This window comes from Bombus pyrosoma, linkage group LG1 (assembly GCF_014825855.1).
Source record: "Bombus pyrosoma isolate SC7728 linkage group LG1, ASM1482585v1, whole genome shotgun sequence".
NCBI classification, from domain to species: domain Eukaryota; kingdom Metazoa; phylum Arthropoda; class Insecta; order Hymenoptera; family Apidae; genus Bombus; species Bombus pyrosoma.
The window spans coordinates 5,735,199-5,756,456 of NC_057770.1; the positions used below are offsets into that span (position 1 = coordinate 5,735,199).

Consider the following 21,258-nt stretch of genomic DNA (forward strand, 5'->3'; position numbering starts at 1 on the left):
CAGGCATCGATTTCGAATCCTTCTTCTTCCTTGAGTTCCTCTCCGCACCCTTGGATACGAGCCAGTCTCTCTCTTTACGGCGAACGAGCGCGAATAAAAGAGACTGGCGAATGGAAGAAAAAGAGAAAGGACACGCCGACCCATAATGTAAATCAATGCTTCTGCCAATAAGCCCGGGCATCTAGCGAAAACTTTCGAAATTCCGCCAGGACTCGGCGGATTGAACGTTCGGCCACTGTTCTGTCCCCACCTTTTTTTTCTTTATGAGGGAAGCATCCAAGAGAATCCGATAATGGAAGATACGTTGCTGGATTACCATCCTTTCGGTCAGTGTATAGGTCTTGATAGGGTTACCGAGAAAAAACTTTTCCTCCATAGCAGCAGAATTAGTTTCGTTCTTGCTATTATTTTACCGTCTAATCCCGGTTTCTATGAAATGTAGGGTAAGCTAGGAATGAAAGTAACAAGTTCAGTATCTTAAAATGCTTAGCTAGTAGATGTTTGTAGAGAAGGGAAAAACTGTTTGATCCTATGAAGTTCTCTCCTGCCTAGTGTTTTCAAATTGCAATTTAAGTATTTTCTGTATGAGCGTATTGCTTATTATTTTTCATAAATTTTTAACTTAGCTTTACCTTTGTTGAGCGTAACATGCACTCTCCTTGATATAATATAAACTCGATAACCGAGTGGTGGCTGGTTCGGCAGGTTTCAATGAGTTCGAAGTTTAAATACATAGTCTTTTAGCACCTCGTATACTTTTCACGAGATCGTATTCAAAAGTGAAATTGTTACTTTCGAGTTCGGTTTCCTATGTTTCTTCTCGTTCATCTATGCTACCGCTTTGCGCGTAATTCGCGCAATAAACGTTTAATTAATTTCCGTGAGTGCGGCCCGCACCGTTGGCCAAGAAGAGCTGCAACGAATTCAGAATTTTTCCTCCATCCTCTAAGCTTTCCACTACATAGGATCGGTAGAAGTTATATTTAATTAAACGCGTGCACTTTTCACTCGGTGTTCAGCCGGAGTCGCTATAAATCTCGTGTTGGTCCTTGCCGGCTTTAATTTCGAAACGCGCACGGCCCCGCTTTAATTCCAGCTGCGCCGCGATAGCTGATTACGCGCGCGATCCCTCTGTCCGCTTTGTAGTAAGCGTAGATCATAAATCTACGCTTAATTCTGTTTTCGTCGGCGTAGAACGCGAGTACGCGAGCAATTGCATCTCGTACTCCGTGAAATTGCTTGTCGCTAAACTAATAGCCGATTAGTATTGTCCGGCTGCGCTATCGCGATACTGATTTCTCATCATATTCGCTTCGCGAATCGTACGTCAAGTGGCTTCTGTCCTGTCGAATAACTTCGTTATTTCCATATTTCACGATTTTTCATCTCGATGCGGGATAATTTCATTTAAAAGAACGTCGTTCGTGATTCTTCGTGTATGTGCATCTCGTCATGTTTCTTCTACCTACTACATTCATTACGGCTAGTTCATTGATACGTTAAAGCAATTGATCAACGATTACGATCTTCGATGATTAGAGCAAGTCACGCTAGTTAGGATTCGAAATCGATGATCGTTGCACTGTCGTGAGGTTCATAAATTTATTTAAGAATAGCAAGAGTTTAGAGAAGCATAGGTGGCCAGAAGTATTCCACGAGAGTGTTCTACTCTTTCTCGTTCCTACTTTTTCGTTTTTTATGGGCACGATCGAGGTGTTGGAATACTATCAACTATGCCTTGGCCAAGTGCCTACCGTGGATACCGATCACTTGGTGGTCGCTAGTGGTGATCACTTTCTCTAAAATTGTACTTGACAACTATTTGGCTACGGCGGTAGAAAATGAGGAAAATGGGCAGGGCAAGGGAAATCATTAAATATATGTAATAAAAATCGCTCTTAGTGGTATAATTGGTCCAGCGTGTAAGGGACCTCTTCCACGAGAATTTCTTAGTTACTGAAACTTAACCAATTAACGACACTGTGCTACCGCACCTGTTAATGTTGTTGCGTGTTCTCGGTTAACAACGTAGCAATCGTTTAATAGCCCGGAGATGTCGTGACAACGATTCCAGATAAAGTTTCGGATTACTGCGTGAAATCGTAGCATTGTTTCGTCGATCCTGTGTTTAATTTGCTGCTAGAAGCTTCCCAGTTAACGACCGGCATAATCCATTCGTGTCATCCATTCGGAATTACCAAGATATACGATTAATTGCGTTTTTCCGTCGATAACTAACGGATTAGTCGACACATTTTTCTTGGCGCGATCTTTCGAATTCGAGAAGAATGGAGGAATTCCTGATTCATAAATCGGCCGATGACGGTATTTGGTGATCGGCCAAGTTTTCTCACTTTCCATTCTACCTACCGCTGTGATAATTTAGATGCGTTAACGTTCGTCCGGATCGCTGCATTCCGTAATGTTCTTTCTCCGTTTGTCACGCGACGTTCAACGAACAAACAACCTAGTTGCACGGAAATATCTCTGTTTCGACGTTCGACAATAGCCATTCGTTATACCCATCGAAATCTGACATGGAACATTTTCGCTGGTCGCAGATGCGCGAACTGTCGGAACCGCTCGATCACGACGAATTTCAGTAGATATCTTTAGTAATTATTCTTAGATATACAAGCCAGCAACCACACAATAGCACCCTCCATCTCTATTCTAACGCAAGAAATAATTATTCAGCGATATTATTTAAACCTAAAGATCCTTCGGATCACCAATTTCTCCTGATAAATTACTGTCCGCTACTACTTGCTCCGAATCTGCTCTTTATCTTCGACCACTCAATATCTCGACAGAAGCATGGGTTCCATTTGCATTCAATTCCTCTGCAAAGAACCCTCGAACGATGCGGTAAATCCTCTTCGAACTTTATACCCTCTCAAGTCCGACACGACCCGGAAACGGCTTCGTCGTTAATTTATGTCGATCGCCTAAGGTTTATTCAATTTTTTATTGTGACACGTAACGGCGTCGACCCTCCTTCTTGATGGCAGGGCAGCAGGGCGATAAATTTTGGCAAAAAGGGGCCGAACATTTTGCGGACAGATCACTGTATCGCCATTAGATCTACCAACACGCTTTTGAACGGACTGTCAGACTGGTCGCACGAACGCATAATTCTTTTGGATTTCATACTACCGTCTATCGATCTATAATTTTGCTCTGTTTCTCATTAGCATCGCCAATGACGACGTTCAGACACTTGTTCTGTGGTAGATGGTACATCTGTATTTGCCTATTTTGGTTATTTCACGAAGTTTGATAAATTACAAAGGTAACGAAATCTTCTAAAAAGATAGGACGTTACGTATCTTTATTATATTTATTTATCTGTCTTCCGTTTTCCATTTCCTTAAGAGAACACCGAGAACTTCGGAAAAAGTGTATCAATGGAAAGTCGGGAATATTTGCATAACTCGATCTCTTCTACTGTGTTCTTCAAAGAAGAAATTGATTTATATATATATATATATATAGGACTATAACAAACGTTGATGTTCAAAGTAGCGGAGTTTGATAAATTCGACAACTTCTAATTCAGTCAAGTTAAAGAGGTTCGACGAGTTTTGAAGGTACGGAGCTCGCGAGATACTAAGAGGGTTCTGCGGAAGTTCTAACAACTTGGGGCACGTAACCAGCTATCCTCATTCGAGTCTCATCGCGTGACGCAAACCGTGAAGCGCAAGTTCCCGGGAATCCAGCATCCAAAACGCTGGCTTGAGCCGATTGGTAATCAATCTTGCCGAACAATAATTAGGAGAGGGCTATTCCGGAGGGTCAGAAAATGGTCGAGTATATCTGAAGCGTCAGTTTCGACATTTATTAATTAAAGATGTCCGTGGAAGATAGCTGAATCATCGTGTTTTCTAAATTTCTCTTCGGCACGGTGAGTTTAATGAATGCGTTTTTTCCCAACTTTCGTTCCGTGTTCTACGATTCATCGCTGATAGATATTTGCTGATTGAAACTCAAGTATCACAGTAGAATAAGCGAAACGACACTCGGTACTCGTATATCGAAAGAGATGTTCCCTTCTTTTTAAATTTGTCTAGAAAATAAAAATCAGTATTTACGATAGTGGCGTGGAAACCAAGCTATCTTCTCATTTTGCTGCAAGAACCGAAAAGAAAGAAGAATTCTATTTGGTGCTCAGATTAAAAAGCACGCGTTGCAACTAACATAACTTAGCTCATACACGTACGAGTTATGCGTCACGAGCTACATGGTGAATTATGATGGAATTCGGAGATACGCGTGGACGAGAGAGACGCGAGACGGCGATGGGGAGAGAATAGGGTTAATCGATGCCAGGGTGGAATGAGACTTTGCGATTCCATTTGAATTCCCAATCACGTAAACCCAACCCCGACGACTTTCCGACCAGCCTCCTACCCTTTAGTGATCATTCTGCCTCATCGAACGTGGTTATTACACCGTCGTTAAAGTAGCAGCTACCTGGTGCAATGGCGTAACGGCTGCAAAGGTCTCTCTCTCTCTCTCTCTCTTTCTCTTTCTCCCTCTCTTTCGCTAGAAAATAGTTCAACCGAGTAGAACTTAACGTGAAAAGTAAAATATTCAGACGCGTCCTTGATTTTATTTCGATCGAAGAAAACACGTTAAATCGTTTCCAGGACAAGTTTCTCGAGAATCGCGGTTTTAATGGACAGCCATTAAATTTTTTGAGCGTTCTGGCAGTTATGAACTTGGCCCGCGGAAACTTCGATCAAGCATCGCGAAACCAGTTCTACAATCGAAACGCATAAATTGTACAATGTAGAACACGTATGCAAATACTTGACATTTATAAATAGCATGCAGGTTCGAGATGAAAATAGCGAAGGCTGCACCAATGGGAGGAAGGAAGAGAAGCGATGGTGCATGGAGCTTCAGCTGCTCCTTGCAAACCCGCCCTTCCCTCTGGTCTTACCCTTTATCGCACGAGCTCGTACAGGGATGTAATAAAGCCATTGCCGATCGCGGCTGATCGACGCGTTTTCTTTATCCGCGGTGAAGTCGCTGTTGCATGGATCACCGGTCCTACGCGATCGATCTCGTTTTACCTGCCTGTAAACATTCTTCAGCGATACCCTTTTACCAACGATCCAGTTGTTTATTCTGTGCCCTTTGGATAATTTTACGACGATTGCCTGCGCGTGACCCACATAACTAGTTTTCTTTCTTTATTTATCAATCCCCTTGTTAAAGGGGAACTTACAGCCTCCTCGACTTCATCGGCGGATAATAGAGGCTGCTGTTTGTCTTTTCGGATTGTTGGATCCGGATTTCAGTTTCCATTAGTCCGACCATTGGGGCTACTCATCTTGTCGATAGGTTTCTCCCCTGACAGACTAACGTTTCACTCGACTGGTCTGATCATGGTAGCTCCCTACTACTTACGAAACTCGATGGTACTCGAAGCTAGACAGACGCGTATTATATTCCATTTCTGAATGCTGTTTGTGAGAGAAACACGCCTACAATGTACATAAATTCAGATTTGAAACTGAGGGGCGATGATGATAGGGATTTCACTTTTATTTAGATTAAATGTTCGCCAAAGAAGTGTGAAAAAGCGCGTTCAATTTACTGAGAAGGGACACGTGATAAGCAAATGGCAAGATACAGGACGCTGGTACGGCGAGAATCAATGTCGCGACGGATCGGGGACGAAGCTGGATGCTCTTGGGACGATTAATCCGATTAATCACGAAGTTGGTTCTGGTGCCGCTTATAATTCAGGCAAGTTGCGCCTCGCGGCAGATGCGCGAAGCGTAACCTCCAATTATTCGTAATCTGTTCACGGAATTATCTGGCCGCGTGCTCTACTCTAGGCACCAGGTTTGATTACGTCTCGTCTGTTAGTTCTCAGGATTCACGATCATATCTGAGATTTCACGCCAGGGAAAGACTCGGTGTCTAAACTGAAAGATCAAATCTATTATTAGCATTTTCAGTAAAAGTTAAGAGATCGTGTTTTAAGGAAAATTATTTTGAAAAATAAGGCGTATCGTGAGATGGAAGATTCTTTTTTCGTCGAGCATCAGTCATTTTTCCTTGGTCCTTTGGTCCAACCGTACTACTTCAAATTCCATTAACAGAATTTCATATTTCTGAGGTTGCTGGTGTTCCTTAGTCCCGCATTTTCGCTGCAACCCGTTTAAATCGAGGCGAATATTCCAGCTTACGCGTCTCGAATGTTAGAGCGACGTTTACGTTTTCGCCTAAAATTCAACACGCCATACGTAACGAAATGCAAATTCGTTCGACTTGTGTTTCCTCGTGGAAGGAAAGAGGCTAAAAAGAACGTGCGTCGTGGAAAACGACGCTCGGTAGATATAATAAAGTAACGTAATAAGGAAGATAAAGTCGTTTTCATCGTACGAAACAGACGAATAGACGAACGCCGACGGATTTAATGCGATTGAAATAACAGAGAAAGAACAATTTCGTTGCGGGAGTGGATTGCAGCGGAAAGGAGCGAAAATAAAAAGAGCCATTGAGATTCGAATCATTAATGTCTCTTAAAGCTCCTTTATGTTTCTTTTTCAAGAATTTTCTTTTTTTACGTTCAACTCTTTTCACTTCGCCTTATTGACGCGATATAACGTTTTAATCTACGGAACTGCGAAAAAAAGCAGTTTGGTCGGTCCATGTTATGTTATTTGGTGGAAATGGTACTTTTATTCGCAACATCGTAGCGGACGAATGAAACGTTAGCCCGTAGCACGTAAAGGATTGAGAAAAGTCACGTGCTGCTAGTTATTCGAGAGAAATGTGTGAGAAGATATCACGCAGAGAATTAAGTTTAGCCGCCGTGTTTTCTCTCAGCGAACGGTTCCCGACCTGGTGGGTTTCGACTCTCGTTTAATCCGAGACGATTTCTCGATTCGTATCCTCCGCCCAGACTCTTTCTCGCTCCATCTTTAATCCTTCGAAAGACTTCTAATAACGATAAAGGGGCAAGATTTCCCGTTACAACATTGGTTTCTTTCGATTTCATCTTTTTCAAAATTTTCACGAACTTTGGAAAAACACACGAGCGAGCCATTTGTCATCGTTAGATGAGAAATTGTGCGACGGTGCTTTGTCTTCGTCCCCGAAATTCCCTCAAATATTTTTCCCTTGTCCCCCTGTCGCGATACATCTTGTTAAAAATTTCAACGTCACGAGGAGATTGTTTCATCCCTTTCACGTTTCTTTTTTTCGCTCAAAAAAGGTCCGATTATTCTATACAAAATTAGGTGTCTCGACCGTAGGAAGAACGTCGTTAATGTTCGTTTGATGCTGGAACGAAAGCAGATTTGTCAAGTTCGAATCGAAAATTCGAGACAGGTAATAATTCACGTTGAGAAACAGGCCATGACTTTCTATTTCGGTCCTATCGCTATCCTCTCCTTCGCCTACGATTCCCGAATGTTCCCCGAGCTTTTCGGCTTCCTGATGGATGTTTCCTCCTGTCTCGACGACGACGGCGTCTCACCGCGAATTGTCGAGCGCAAGGTGAGAATGCGCTTTATTTTTGGACAACACGCGCTAGGAGACCGCTACGAAAATCTGGAAAGCCGATGTGTTCGTCTTTTAATAGCACGTTGCATCCTGGTCTGGCTTCGACGCCTACTGCGGACCCGAAAAATAAGTGTCCACATAAATCGCCCTGGTAAACCGTTTAAACGAATTGCTCATTGAAAAATAGGCAATCGCGCGATCATTCTCTTATTTCTCTTATTTATTTTCATTTATTTTCCCTTGTTTATTTGGAACGCCGATGAACGCGGCATGGAATGGTCAGGCAGTTTTTGTGTGAAAAGAAACGAAGTGGTGATAGACAGAGAAGCGGGTTGAACAAAAGGGAGCTCTATTAATAGCTGATTGGTTAGCAGTTATATAAAGAATCTAGCACGTCAAAATAAAATTAACAGTTTCATAGTAAATCTACCCTGTAGAATTTTTTCTGACGTTGTTATACATACGTATGTATTTTACGATCCATATTTGCATACGCGATGTTCTTCGTTAAGCTCACCTATATACCACTTTGTCTATCAATCTCTTTTAAACGACATAACGTCGATATTCTATCATTTTATTATCCCACGTGCCAGGCCATATTTTTATATTTTGCTGGATCTAAAAATTTCCTCGGCCAGGTCGATACGAGACGTATCGTGGCGGAACTCCCGGGGGACGAGCGGTTTACCAGCGCCGATACACAATACGATCGGAAATGTTTTCCCATTGAGGCTCTTTTAATTTTATGACACTTTCATTACACGGGCTGCTGCGACTGTTCCATTTGCGGCCGATGAAAGAGCCCGCGATGCGCCTCGTCGATGAACATCGGCCGCGAACAAAGCTCGAGAACCGATCCGGTCTCCGTTTTTATCGACCAGTTGCATTATCAAACGACAAACAAGAAGAAAACACGTTGCTCTCCCCACCCCATCGGTTTTTTCGTCGACGCATTTTTCACCATTTTTTTTTATTTCCCTTTGATTTTCCCTATTTTTCCCTCGTTCAAATAAATTCCCATGCATTACGATCGATTCTCGTTAGCACGATAGAGAACAATGGATAGAAAAACGCGGCTAGAGAGGTCGTGGGGAAAAATTATCCTCTCGCGAATTGTCCAAGCTACCTCGTTGCTATCAGTTCGCTATAGCAGGCAGATTTAATTGGAGGGATCTCCGGAGTGCGAGAATCTTTCGTTCTCGGAAAGTATCGAGTGCCTTCGAGTAGCATGATTCGTTGGAAAAATTCGGAATCGCCGACTGATTTTCACGAGAAATTTTCTCGCGAACGATTTACCGGAGAGATACGTATATCGTTGGGCGAAAATGGATACGCCTGGCTGCCTCTATCTCTCTCGTGATTCCCTGGTGGCTTTGGTAATTATCGACCAGCGATTCCGTTAGCCCGCTCAAGCGGATTATTTACGATTGCCGTTTCATCGACGGCGATCGGCTTTAAGACGAGCTTAACGCGCGCGTTTAAGTGGCAGATATTCTCGCGGCGTTCGCGCTTCTCTAAAGATAGCACTAGTGATCCATGTGATCTTGCTAGATTCTAAACTCGTTCTGCCGTCGCGTGTCCCGGTAGTTCGCGACAAATAAGAGACTCATCCCACGATAGGAATGTTCTCCTTGAACTACGGATTCGTTTCCGTTCAATTTCATTTCCACTCTTAACCATATTGCGTTAGAACAGCCAATATGGTGAAATGGTTTCCGATAATATTTCCTGGTCCGACGAGCTTCGAGCCGGAGATTTAGCAAGCAGATTTAGGTTCGCGACGTATGAAAATATTTTGCTAAATAGTTTTTAATTTAGCGTGTTATCTTAGCTAGTTCTAGAATTCCCTGTCGTATCGTATTCTATTTAAACACAGAGACCGTCTCGTACGGAATTCGCTTCGCTTGATCATCGGGCGACAAAACTTGTTGGATAGTTAAACTTTATACATAGAATAATTAAATACTTCGACTCTGACTGCGCTTGCTTTAACATTAGAACTGCCAAACTTGCCAAAATCTTTTGTTTTTGCAATTACTATAGACACGCGAGTGCCTTTGGCAAAACTAATCACTTCTATTGAAACAGAAACGTAATTATAAATACCTACGTATCTTCATTACACCGGTTTAATTATAAACATCTACGTACAATATCTTCGGATATGTAATGTAGGTTAGTAGCTCTAGCGTTAACGCGCAGCTTTAGTCAAATTTCAGTTTCCTTGGCTACGGTCAGGAAAATGTGTCAGTTTCGAATCTACCACGACGAAACATGAACAGATTCGCAAAGTGGTTCGCGATGAACCTCGATTTTTCTTACAAAATAATCTGTCTATACGGAGCGACGACAGCGAACGAAGGAACGAATACGAAACGTCTAAAGTTAATGAGATCGTTCGACAGGGAGGAACGATCAATCGGTGTCGTGTCGCGTCGAGCAATGGAAAATATATGCTGCCGCGGAGAAATGACACAACCTAATTAATTTTAGTCCGTCGACGAAACAGTCGTGGAGAAACCGGTGCAGCGTCGACGAAAGATATATCGAGGTTCGCGACCAACACGGCGTTTCTATTATTACTACGGTAAAGTATACGCGTTGAAGCTAACGAACCGCCCAATCGCGCGACAAAGTTGACGAAGCGTTTCAAAACACGGATGCGAAACGATCGACGTTGGGTATTCGAGTATTCGAATCGTAAAAAGTTTAGAGCATTTTTAGTATCGAATAAAGAACAATCGTAAAAACGATCTCATGGTCACTTAAACGATTTTTGTTTTCGGAGTTCTCGTATCCTTGAAACTGCCGCAATGGTCGCCATTCCGCGACCATAAGCCGTTACTTTACGTTCAGTGCTTTACCCCGTGCTCCAACCGTGGAAAATATCCTCCTCTTTTTTTTTGCTCCAGCCACGACTGTTAGCGAGGCTGCATTGAACGAGTTACGTGTTTCCCCTTTCGTTCGCACACGTTGAGAGACTATAACGAAGCTTTATGTATTTAAAGTGAGATGAAATTAACTCGGCATCGCGTTCATGTGGACTATTAATGAAACAGGCAAAGACAGGGTAGATTTTTCTTAAGAAAAATTAAAGAAGCACGTGACGACAATGCGATGCACTGCCGGAAGTATGCCGTTCCGCAACGCGAAACTCGTTTTAAACGAATTACTCGACGCAATCGGTTTTCCAAAGTTCGTTAAGCCATTTTCACGGTAGGTTTTAATGCACCTTGGTACAGGTACACTCGCGTAGACTGGATCTATTCTGTCGTATCTATGGTTACATGCCAGCATGTCGAATGATCTTTGGCAATCAGTGTCTTGACTGGAATTAATCGAGTCGCAAAACGTTTCAGATTCTTTCTCATAATGGATATTCCGTCGTCTGAGGCTTTAAATGGTTAAAGTCTTTTACGAAGTCCATAGAGAGGGGCAGTTGTTCTCACTTTAATCGTAAATCTGTAATTAATTAACATTTAATAACTTTACCGCCTCGTAGTTTCATAGTTCGATCGTCGTATATCTTTTTCCGACTCTCTGCTCTCTCGCTCAAGGACATCAATTTTCCCATAATCGTCGCGATACGATCGTTCAAATTGTTCTCGCTCGGACGAAACCAGATGTCGCGAAAATAAACCGTTCTGGAGTCATTCGCTAATCGAGCGTGTAATTCTCCTAAAATTTTAAGCTTTACAGAACGTTCTTACTCCTTTCCCCAATGATGAAAAATGATGTCAGAGAGAAACGGAAAAATCAAGAGACGGTAGCAATTTTCTCAATTGGGTTCGGATAAAAATTTTAATGCGAATAGTCGTCGTTCGATCTACTTTACTCGGAGATGCATTTCCGTTTCAATGGTCTTCGATCGGTTTGATCGCGTCTCGAGGCAAAAAAGTTATCGTATTTTAGGAAACTCTGAAAAAAAAGGGGAAAAAATTAAGAAAGGAGAGCGAAACGAGAAGAGGAAGTTCTTTGGAGCGGGGTTAAAGTTTCAGTTGTCGGTGCTTGTCCGCTCAAAGACGGAACGATCGAATTCGTCGGTGTGGAAAAGTAGTTCTCTCTGCTGCGCTTGTCTGCCCCTTCGACGATCCTCGTTTCTTTGATTCGAGGGGAGGACGAATAAAGAAATCAGGTCGGGATCGTGGAGGTTGCCGACTAACCTTCTCCTTTCCTTCTAATTCGAAGAACGTGCGCGGCACGATTTACGGGGTAATTATATCCGGCGTCTTTTTTTTCAACTTTCCATTAATTCCAGGAGAAAAAGCCTGGCAACCCGATCGTTCGTTCTCGAATAAGCTGCGAACGCGTTTACCCTCTTATTTTACGATCTGGTCGATCGTGGGTATGGTCGATTATTACGAGCTTATTTCTTAAGGAACGAACATTGTCGTTGGAGAGGTTCGTTCGCGAGCAATTGATCGAAGCTGGTGTTTTCAGCGTCTTTAAAGTAGGTAAATTAAATTGAAAAATTCTGAATAGCATGGAACATTATACGAGAAGTTCTTGAAAATTTGCAAATCGCATTTCTCTGACTGCAAGTTTCTTTCGACGAGAACACGAAGGTAATCCGGTGTCTTCGTGGAAATGACTTGGAAAGTCGAGTGCAGTTTAATTAACTTTTAATACGGTCAGAAGGTTTTTCAACGCTTTTTGCCTCATCGATTTCGTCGAACAGACCGATCGTCCGTTTCTACTCGTCGACAAAATACGCTAGCCAGCCGTGCTTAGTTATTTTCTCGTTCATTGTGAACAGCACTAAAGAAGAACTTGTCCGTGAAAACACGTGTCGTCCTTGTTAACGATGCTACAGCTGCATGAAAGTGGAAAATATTCAACTAGTACCACAGATGAAATACAAGCTAGATTTATCATATGACGCGATTTTGTTCCACATTTACCTTCGTATATCAAGGAAGACAATAGATCCCGCTGTACCATTTTGTGTCAGCACACAGGTCCAAATCATTCTAAGTTACAAATGTAAAATTCTAACGCTTAATGAGGCAATTCATACGCGGCGACGTTATACAAAGGAGAAAGCTTATCGCCCATTTGATAGGAAAGTTGCAATTGGAACGAAAATTCGGATACCGAAATACTAAAGAAAAAGAAAATAAACACTGGATGAAAAGCTTTTGCGCAAGCTGGCACGTTTCCGCAAAAGATAAACAACGGCGCGTGATCGGATTGCTAAATAAATCGAAAGTCGATCGATCGTTCGATGAGAGAGGCAAACGAAGAAACAGAATGGCTGAACCGGATCTATTCCGACGGTGATAATTCGGTCGATTTCCATGTTTTTGCTCGGCCGTATTACCACTATTTTCTAAGTGGCATCTCGTTCGAAAAGCGTCGCTCGAGCGAGCGTAATATGGAACATCGCCAGCGGGCCAATCCTCGATCGTAGTCGCTCTCAGCAGACCCGGGGCCGCTTTATCGAATTATGTCGCAGTTTCCTGGGGTCCTTCCGGGACATGCACGTCGTCGTTTCGTTCCATCCCGCGGGATCTGGATGCCGGCGTGCCGTCAACTAATTCGGCATACATCGCTGGAACACGTCGACCCGGATCGCGGTCGCCTCCTGGATTTTCATAGCTTCGCCGAACGTTTGCCCGATTTGCTTGATTCCTCATCTTGCCTTCTCTAACTTCTCTCTCTCTCTCTCTCTCTCTCTCTCTCTGTTAGTTGACCTCGTCCAATTAAAAGCAGCTTGGTGACCCTCGAAACGCGCATTAGTGAAATCGTTCCTTGAATGTTTGATGAACGATCTGGCTTCTACAGTGATTGTTTTTAGTCTAAAACTGGTCTGGGTCTATGTCGTGAAGATATCGCGTTCTTTGATCTACAGTAATACCCCATTTATGGGAACAAAATTTTAACTAATTATAGTTTATATGATCGAATCCACGATCACGAACACGAATCCATATTAGTCGAGTTAAAAATTACGAGTGACAAGGAAACTCAGCAAATTTCTACTATATGAACCGTTCCTTTCTCGATCGACTTACATCGATGAAGTTGTACCGTACCGAAGCCGAAATAAGACTCAGACCAATGTTTAATAAACATTGAATGATTTATTCAGAAAACAGATCAACAAAGATCGACCTTCCACGCTTGCCAGGACCTTAGCTTGTAGCATTTGCGGAATAATTCAAGTGTCTTTCTTCGGCCAGCCAGCCAACTTGTACGAGCTCCGATGAATTGCTTGGTCGGTGGATTTGCAAAGCGAGAGTAACGAGCGCCGCCTTCGTCGCTTGCCAATTAGTATACACGGTTCTCTTTTTAATAATGCAGCGGCCTACATATGCGGCTCGTATGCTGCAACCAGCCGTAATTACGTGGAAACCGCCGGCCACTAATGCGTGCCGGCACAAATACGCTACGACCGCGGGAATCCATGCTTATCGCCCCTTTAGCGGCCCCCAGCTTTCAATGATTCCCGTCTTTGTTTTGCGCTCCCCTCTCTGATGAATAGCACCAGGGCTCGACTGCATCGATAAACTACCTCTAACACCCTTTGTGATTTTCTCGTGCAGCTCCTTTTTCTTCTTTTCCTCCTCGCACCAGCTAACCTACGTTTTCCTCTGATCATATTTTTTGTCAAGTTTGCCGATTTATCGGTGTGGGTAAGCAATTTATTTTAAGAAAGTGGTTGGTGGTGTTTTTAGACGAGTAGGTTTACTCGATAAAAGAATTTTAATGCTACAAATATTTGATGAAATATACAAATCTTCTTCAAACATGGAAATTTAGGCGCGAGACCTTCTTGGTATTCACGCGAGTTTATCGAAAGCGGAGGAAATGGAAAGTTCGCTAAGAGTCAAGGGTCGTGCGAATTTCTCCTCCAATATGTTTCTATTTCGGTAGCTATCGGTATGTCTGCTATAAAATTTCACTCACGACCGAAAGAATTCCAAATTTTCAGCACGATCCACTACCTGCTACCCTATTCGAACTGGCGGTTCATTGTCCTCTTCTTGCGGTAAAGTTTCCCTTTTCAAGTTTCTCCGTTTCTTTCGATGTCTCGTTGGGACGAGTAGCCCTCAGCTCTCAGAAGCCGACTGGAAACGCCGATTGTATCTGTCACCGAGTGCCATTCGATGAAACGCCAATAAATTCACCAAAGTTTGACAATCGGATTTTGTCCCCGGCGGTTTTATTTATTTGAAAGGCACTTCGTTCCTTCGAGCTTCGACCGTGCGATCGGTTTGCGTGGCTACGTGAACGTGACGTTTCCAATTTGCCCGGCCATTTCCCAATTTTTCGAGGCTTTATAAAAATCGAGACACGATCGTCGATCAGTCATTAACGGCACATCGATTTAACCCAACTACTTTTACCAGGATCACGTGAAAATTGTGTCGAGTATGGCTGCGTCGAGTGAAGATAGTGTTCGTGAATTTATCGTAATTTTTCATAGTATGCGAGGCGCACCTGTTTAAGAAATATGAATGAGCTAGATTATTCCGTGGGAATATAGGCATCTGACGACAGAAACCATACGGTCGATCGTATCTTCCACGGAAAAACGGCCTCGCATAGTCCCACGAATCATCATTCAGATGAGGACGCTTCGAAAAAGTACGCCCATATTCGTTATAGGCGTGTACGTTATTTTTTATTTTTCGTTATTTTTTGACCATACATCCGGACTCTGAAATTGCATGTCGTTCCCTCGACAATATCAATCAGACTGTTCGATTTATCATTCTTTTATTTAAATGAAGCTTCGTTCGTGCCTCTCTCCTCAGCGTTATCGATCATTTTTCAATTAAGCACCTCCTTCATCCTCAACGGACGACCAATTCTCCTCTCGAAATTTCACCGAGTTTCCCCATTTCGCATCGCTAATTCGATAAATTACTTGATTCCATTTCGAAATTTTAGAGATCATTCGCTTTATTGCGTTATATTTATGTTTTATCGAATACCCGCTAGTTTCAGCGCGAATCTATTCATTCTTTTTCAATTTAATTTTGATCAACGTCACTCGTCAAAATTGTTCCGCGTCCCCATTTCGACGGTCACGTATAAATCCCTCGTTTGCATTTTGAACAGTTTAATATCCCCGCTGACAGCCGCACATTTTATTCCTTTATTATTTCATTGTTTATAAATGTATAACGGTTGCCATTTCCTATTAAAAAATAAAATCCGGATGCTGCGTGATGCGTTGTTCCAGCTTTGGACATGGAATTATAAACGCCGGTGCGCCGAGACAGTTCGAGTGAATTTTCACTCGTGCAGTGGAATAAGACGTCATAGTCAGACATCGCGTTGCCAGGCCTCTGTCAAGCAGTCTTGACGTTTGCGGTGCAAGCTTGCGGCGTTGCTTGCCTCCACGAAGACAGGACATTAAGCACGACTAGTTCATACACAGTGCGCGGCGTCTGTATCGATTTTACTATATTCTTCTTCTCCTTAGTCAACGGATCGAGACGTCTACGATCCTGCTACAAACATTCCAGTTGCCAAGTTTTCTCGCTCGACTTGCCGGATTTCATTTGGAACATTTAGGAGATCTTTTGGAAGCAGATTTCGTTTTACTGAAATAATTTCTCGCTCGAGAAATTAAAATAAAAGGGTGAGTTTGAAAAAAAGGGGTGAAAGAGGAAAGAGGTCGATAAAAAATGCACGGTTGGTGTAATTTCCGACTGAAAAATTGAAACAGTTAGCCAATGTGAATTCGAACTGTATCAACCTGTGAAAAGCATCGAGGGGGATGGGCAACCACGTTTTGGGGCACGTATAACCGTAGAAAAGTTTTATCGTGGTATGCTCGACGAGAAAAGTCGCTCGTAATCTTTACGGGATATCGTGAATTTGTCGTTTTTCCCTTCTTCTTTCTTCCTTTGGCCGTTTTCTTTTATCCGCTTAATGCAATCCACAAAAAATTGAAATTGAAAGTGTAACGCTCGGAATGAAGCTTCGTAACTACCCTCGCGAATGCACCAACTTTTCCCCTGCAAAGTTCCATTCCTCGTTTCTTCTCTTTTCTTTTCTGCTCCCTTCGTATCGACGCGAAAATCACGATGCAAATTATTTTATAAATCGTGCCAGCGGTGGTTCATAGCGATACTCGCGGTCATGAAACAACTATGTAATTATGCAGACAGCGGGGCAGAAATTTTCCAATTAAACGCGTTCCTGGAGATGGTTAAAAAGTACGAACAAAGTTTCTTTCGTACTCGGATAATTTCGTCCTATTGCTTACGTTCTTTCTAACACGAATTATAACGATTCGCAGTTTTACGAGACTTTGTTAAGTTATAGACGGTTAGAGTTTTCAATTTCAGAGTTTGTCAACTGCAACGGCTTCCACTAGAAATGTTTTTGATATAACTGAGTGAAAGGATATCGAGAAATGCAACAAATACGCAACAAAGTGTGGTTGACAAGTAGGAGTAAGGTGTACGTGGGAAAAGTATCGAGTGAAGGGAAACGGTCCGTCTATCGTCAGACAGGAGCTATGTTCCCTTATAGCTACGACTCGCATTCATTCTTTGAAAAATGATTTCGAGCAGAAGGTAGTCGATTTATTCGAAAGTTTCTGCGAGTGTGTCAATGATTATTGCGTTCTCATTCATCTTTCGTCAAAGATACTAGTAACAGAAGTTTTTCAACGTGTCTTAAACGTAGATTTATTAAATATCGATTTATCAGTCTATTATTGTATTACAGATTATAAGATAATTTACAATACTAATAAATTGGAATTGCTCGTGTGTTACAGGTACGGTGACATGGTTCCGAAAACGATCGCGGGAAAAATCGTGGGGGGTGTATGCTCTCTCAGCGGTGTCCTTGTGATCGCTTTACCGGTGCCTGTTATCGTCAGTAATTTCAGCCGAATATATCACCAGAATCAGCGGGCTGACAAGCGAAAGGCGCAAAGGGTGAGTGTGATTTTTTTACGCGTCTCCTTATCGATACGATACACCCGATCCACACATATATCGTCGTATTGAAAATGGCGTGCCGATTCGTCGTTAGAATCGTGGGCCATCTATCTTCGCGTTGTTAATCTGTTATCGGTAACGCGTGTTATCGTGAACGAGCCCGGCTCGGTCGAAATTTAATTCGACCTTAATTCCGGCCCGATCTAGCTGCAATTCAACGAACCCGTCGATGAATAGAACGATTCGAAAACGGATCCGATTAACGTTAATTTACGTCTTATGGAAATGGAGATTTTATTTTTATTCGAACGCAATAAAAATGAAAGTTCGGAGGGAAGTCTCGACAGAGATTTCCGTGTCATAAAGAATGATAAAGGAACAGATCGCGCGTCTTGGTGTATCGTGGACGCGCTTAAGTACGCGATTCGTGTTTCGCGATATGTTTTCGTCCGTTTTTCTCGTATATACATACGCCTGGCGTATCCACAAATAGCTGTGTCACTATTCGCGCCACGGACTGTTCACTTTATTCTGGTACACTGGATATCGATATTGTTGGATGTTGTCTTTGGACCTAGTTGCCCGGCCCCAAGGCCGTAGCATGGCAAACTTTCAAACAGACATCGAGGATTTTCCTCCTTGTACCTCCGTTGATCACGATACACGGGCGATTTTGATATCTTCGATTCTACCGCTGTATTTTACACTTCAACGTCCGCGATATTTAACGATTGATCGAACGACGATTTAAAATTCACTCGTAGAAGATAGGATTAAAGTTAGAGAAACTTTTGGTTTCGATATCAGAGACGAGATATTTTACAGGCAATATGTAAATGTTGGGTCAACCACCTGGTGGATTTAAGCTTCTGTTCCTTGCAGCACCGGTGTGCTCCGTGAACGAACACTACGATTAATTTTGCCAAAGGTCATCTTTACCAACGCGAGTCTTTCTGCCAAAAGGTTCCGCTTTCGCTTAGTTTCAATTTCACCTTCGAATATAAATAGAACATCTCTATTTACGATGATCCGACAATTTCCGAGAAATTGCGGTGTCTAATTCAAAGTGCGGCCGTTGAGCGTTCTCCATTGCAACCGCGTAATGACGAAAGTTAATTCGACGTTATATAATCCGATGGAATTGGGCTATATCGTCGTGCTGTGTGGTTATCTTACTGGGTGTCACTGGTGGCCAGGAATGCGACCAATCGATTAGAACGGGCCGAGTTCATGGCTGGAGAAAATGGAGTAGGTGAGAGTATTTCGACGTGGAAAGACAGCTGTTAAAATTCCTGATTTCTTTCGGGTATTTTCAAGCTACTGAATTTCTATGAATCGCCTATGGAAATAGAAAGAAGCAAAAATAACGTTTCGATTTAAATTCAACAACCTGTTTCACGGGAATCAATGCTCCGACCGAGTCCTACTTCTCGACTAGTCTTTCTGGATTCTCCCGATGCCCGATTTAGCTCTCGAACAGAAATAGTCTAGTCGTTGCATTGTCTAGCTTCTATTTTCACGCGGTACGAGTGTTGAAGATTTTCTCGGCACGTTGTACTACCGCAATGTTTCCTCTATTTACAACGACGTCGCGGTAACTGGCCAGGATATCGCTTCGTTAATTAATCGTAGCTATTCCGTCAATTGCTTGAATTGACTGTGCAAAGTAGCTTGGCTCTTAGCTCTTAGCGTAACAGTGTTGTAAAATAAATATACGCGTTAGATGTTTGTATCTCACTCGCATTGCACGATGAAAAGGGACGATAGCCGGAGTTGCCTAGAAATATACGTTCCTCGATAATTGTCCGACAGTATCGTGTTCTATAATCAGCTAGAGCAACGTTATCGTATTTTAATCGCCGGAAACAAGAAAATTAACGACGTTGTTCTGTTAGGATCTAAAAAAGGGACGCGATCGCGAACGAGAAACCCGTCGGTATTGAAATTATATTCCGATGAAACCGCGTAGCTATTTTTACCCAGCCACCGATATTTTATTAGCACGAACATCAAAGAACAAGCTCGAGAGGCGCTCCGCTATCGCGGATGCTAATGACGGCTACGATTGGCTTTACTTGCCTGGGGCCTTTAATCGTCAAATGGAAGTCACCGATTATCCTCGATGCTTTCGTTTTCCGACTCGCTAAACCGGTCAATTTGATCGAGCACCCATTAAGCCTTGAATACATTTTCATTCGAGCCGCCCACGATTTATCTTTGTATGCGGAGCCCCACTATTTCCTCCCTGGAGCAGTTACCTGCAATTGTTCTCGTTAAAGTTGAAGAGACCATCGAGCGTCTTGACACAAAAATCCCGGTTCGGCCGCGGCCTACGTTTCCTCCGACAAATTGCTCTTGGAAATGTTAAACGGGCCTGCTCGATCGTGCCATTATTTTCGAGTAACCCAACGACTCGCGTGTCGCGTTCAATCAACGCGGATCAAAAGGGAACTAGTCGATTTACCGGCAGTTTCTCAACTCGGGTGTTTCGTGTTATTAGATTTTATTTCCAAGATATGTCTGAACGTCGACAAGAGCCGGCAATTGCCCCCCTTTTCACTGTCACAAACGACAAGCGCCGGTTGACGAACGACCGTGTAACCTGCCTGGCAGAGTTTAACGCAGAAGTCGGCCAGAAGTGGCGGATTGCGAAAAACCAGTCACCGATTTGTAATTTCTTTTAAACGGCTCGGCGAGATCAGAAATTTTACGGTGGCTCCTCGCGGACAGTTTAGCTCGAGGTTCTAGCGGTAGTTTGGCTTGGCCGACGGCCAGCGGCTACCCTCAGTTCATTACCACTATCCCGTGTTCTCCGAGAGACAGAGACAGCTGGCCGAATAAAGTGGCGGCCAGTATGATCGCGGTCGAGGAACTTCCGGCCGTTCCGCGGGGTTGATTGATGGCGATTGTTGCTCCTCGTCGTCGCGTCGTTCGCTAAAGTAGACGATTCTTTCGCGTTAAAGTTGGAAGAATTATAGTGGAGGGTTTGCAAAGTTTTATCGTCCGTATGTTACAAGCGTCTGTTGCAATGTCACGATTACTATTGACTCAGGAGACAAAATGTGTATTAGCCTCCTCGAGACAGAGGAAGCAGAGGTCGAAGCATCTCGCAACGCAGAAAATTTCCGTGCTATATCAACCGGTAATTTCACACGTACGATTGCTCGTGAGACGTATTCAAATACACGTTTGACGAATGTATAATGTTTGGAGCGGAACATCTCGAACTTTCTGTAATTACAACCGACTATCACGATAATATCGATATATTTTGAAACGACTCAAACTTGTGCAATTCTGTGCCGTTAGCTATTCGAAAACCTTAATGTCCTCACACACAGTTCCATTTTACGTATGTATCGCGAACTGTACGAGTATCAGGCGCACAACTCTCGAACCGTCTGACAAAACTCTGCATATCCGATTCTCGTTTCGCTAAATACCGTTCTTTGAGCGCAGTCAAATCGACGAAACGAAGTCGATGGAAAAACCACAGGCAACTGCCGGGCCGCATTAAGGCGCGCGAAATTCGCCGAGTCAAAGATCAACGGAGAAGTTTTTGCAAATTAGGAGGTGGGGTGGACAGTTTCCCGACAATTCGCAGTTCTGAAATCAGAGCTCGCTTTCTTTCGCGGCCCGGTCAAATCTGCAATGCAGATACATCGCATCTACATATGCATGGCCACGCTCGTTCTGATTCGCGGTTTCGGACACTGACGGATCCTTCCTTTTCTCTACATCCCCCGCCCTTTCTGCCTTTCGTTTTCGTTACGTGGCCGGTCGGGAACGAGTTCTGATTTTATAACAACTGCCACCAACTTTT

At 43.1% G+C, this 21,258-nt stretch overlaps 1 protein-coding gene across 7 annotated transcripts in view; it reads left to right on the forward strand.

The window, feature by feature from the left end:
- Window positions 1-21,258, forward strand: part of LOC122569903 (potassium voltage-gated channel protein Shal) — a 117,086-nt gene that overhangs the window by 22,128 nt on the left and 73,700 nt on the right. For all 7 annotated transcript variants that reach the window (XM_043731598.1, XM_043731565.1, XM_043731549.1 and 4 more), the window contains exon 2: window positions 17,270-17,432. In XM_043731598.1, coding sequence (XP_043587533.1) covers window positions 17,270-17,432 — 163 coding nt within the window. The remainder of the gene's footprint in view (window positions 1-17,269; window positions 17,433-21,258) is intronic.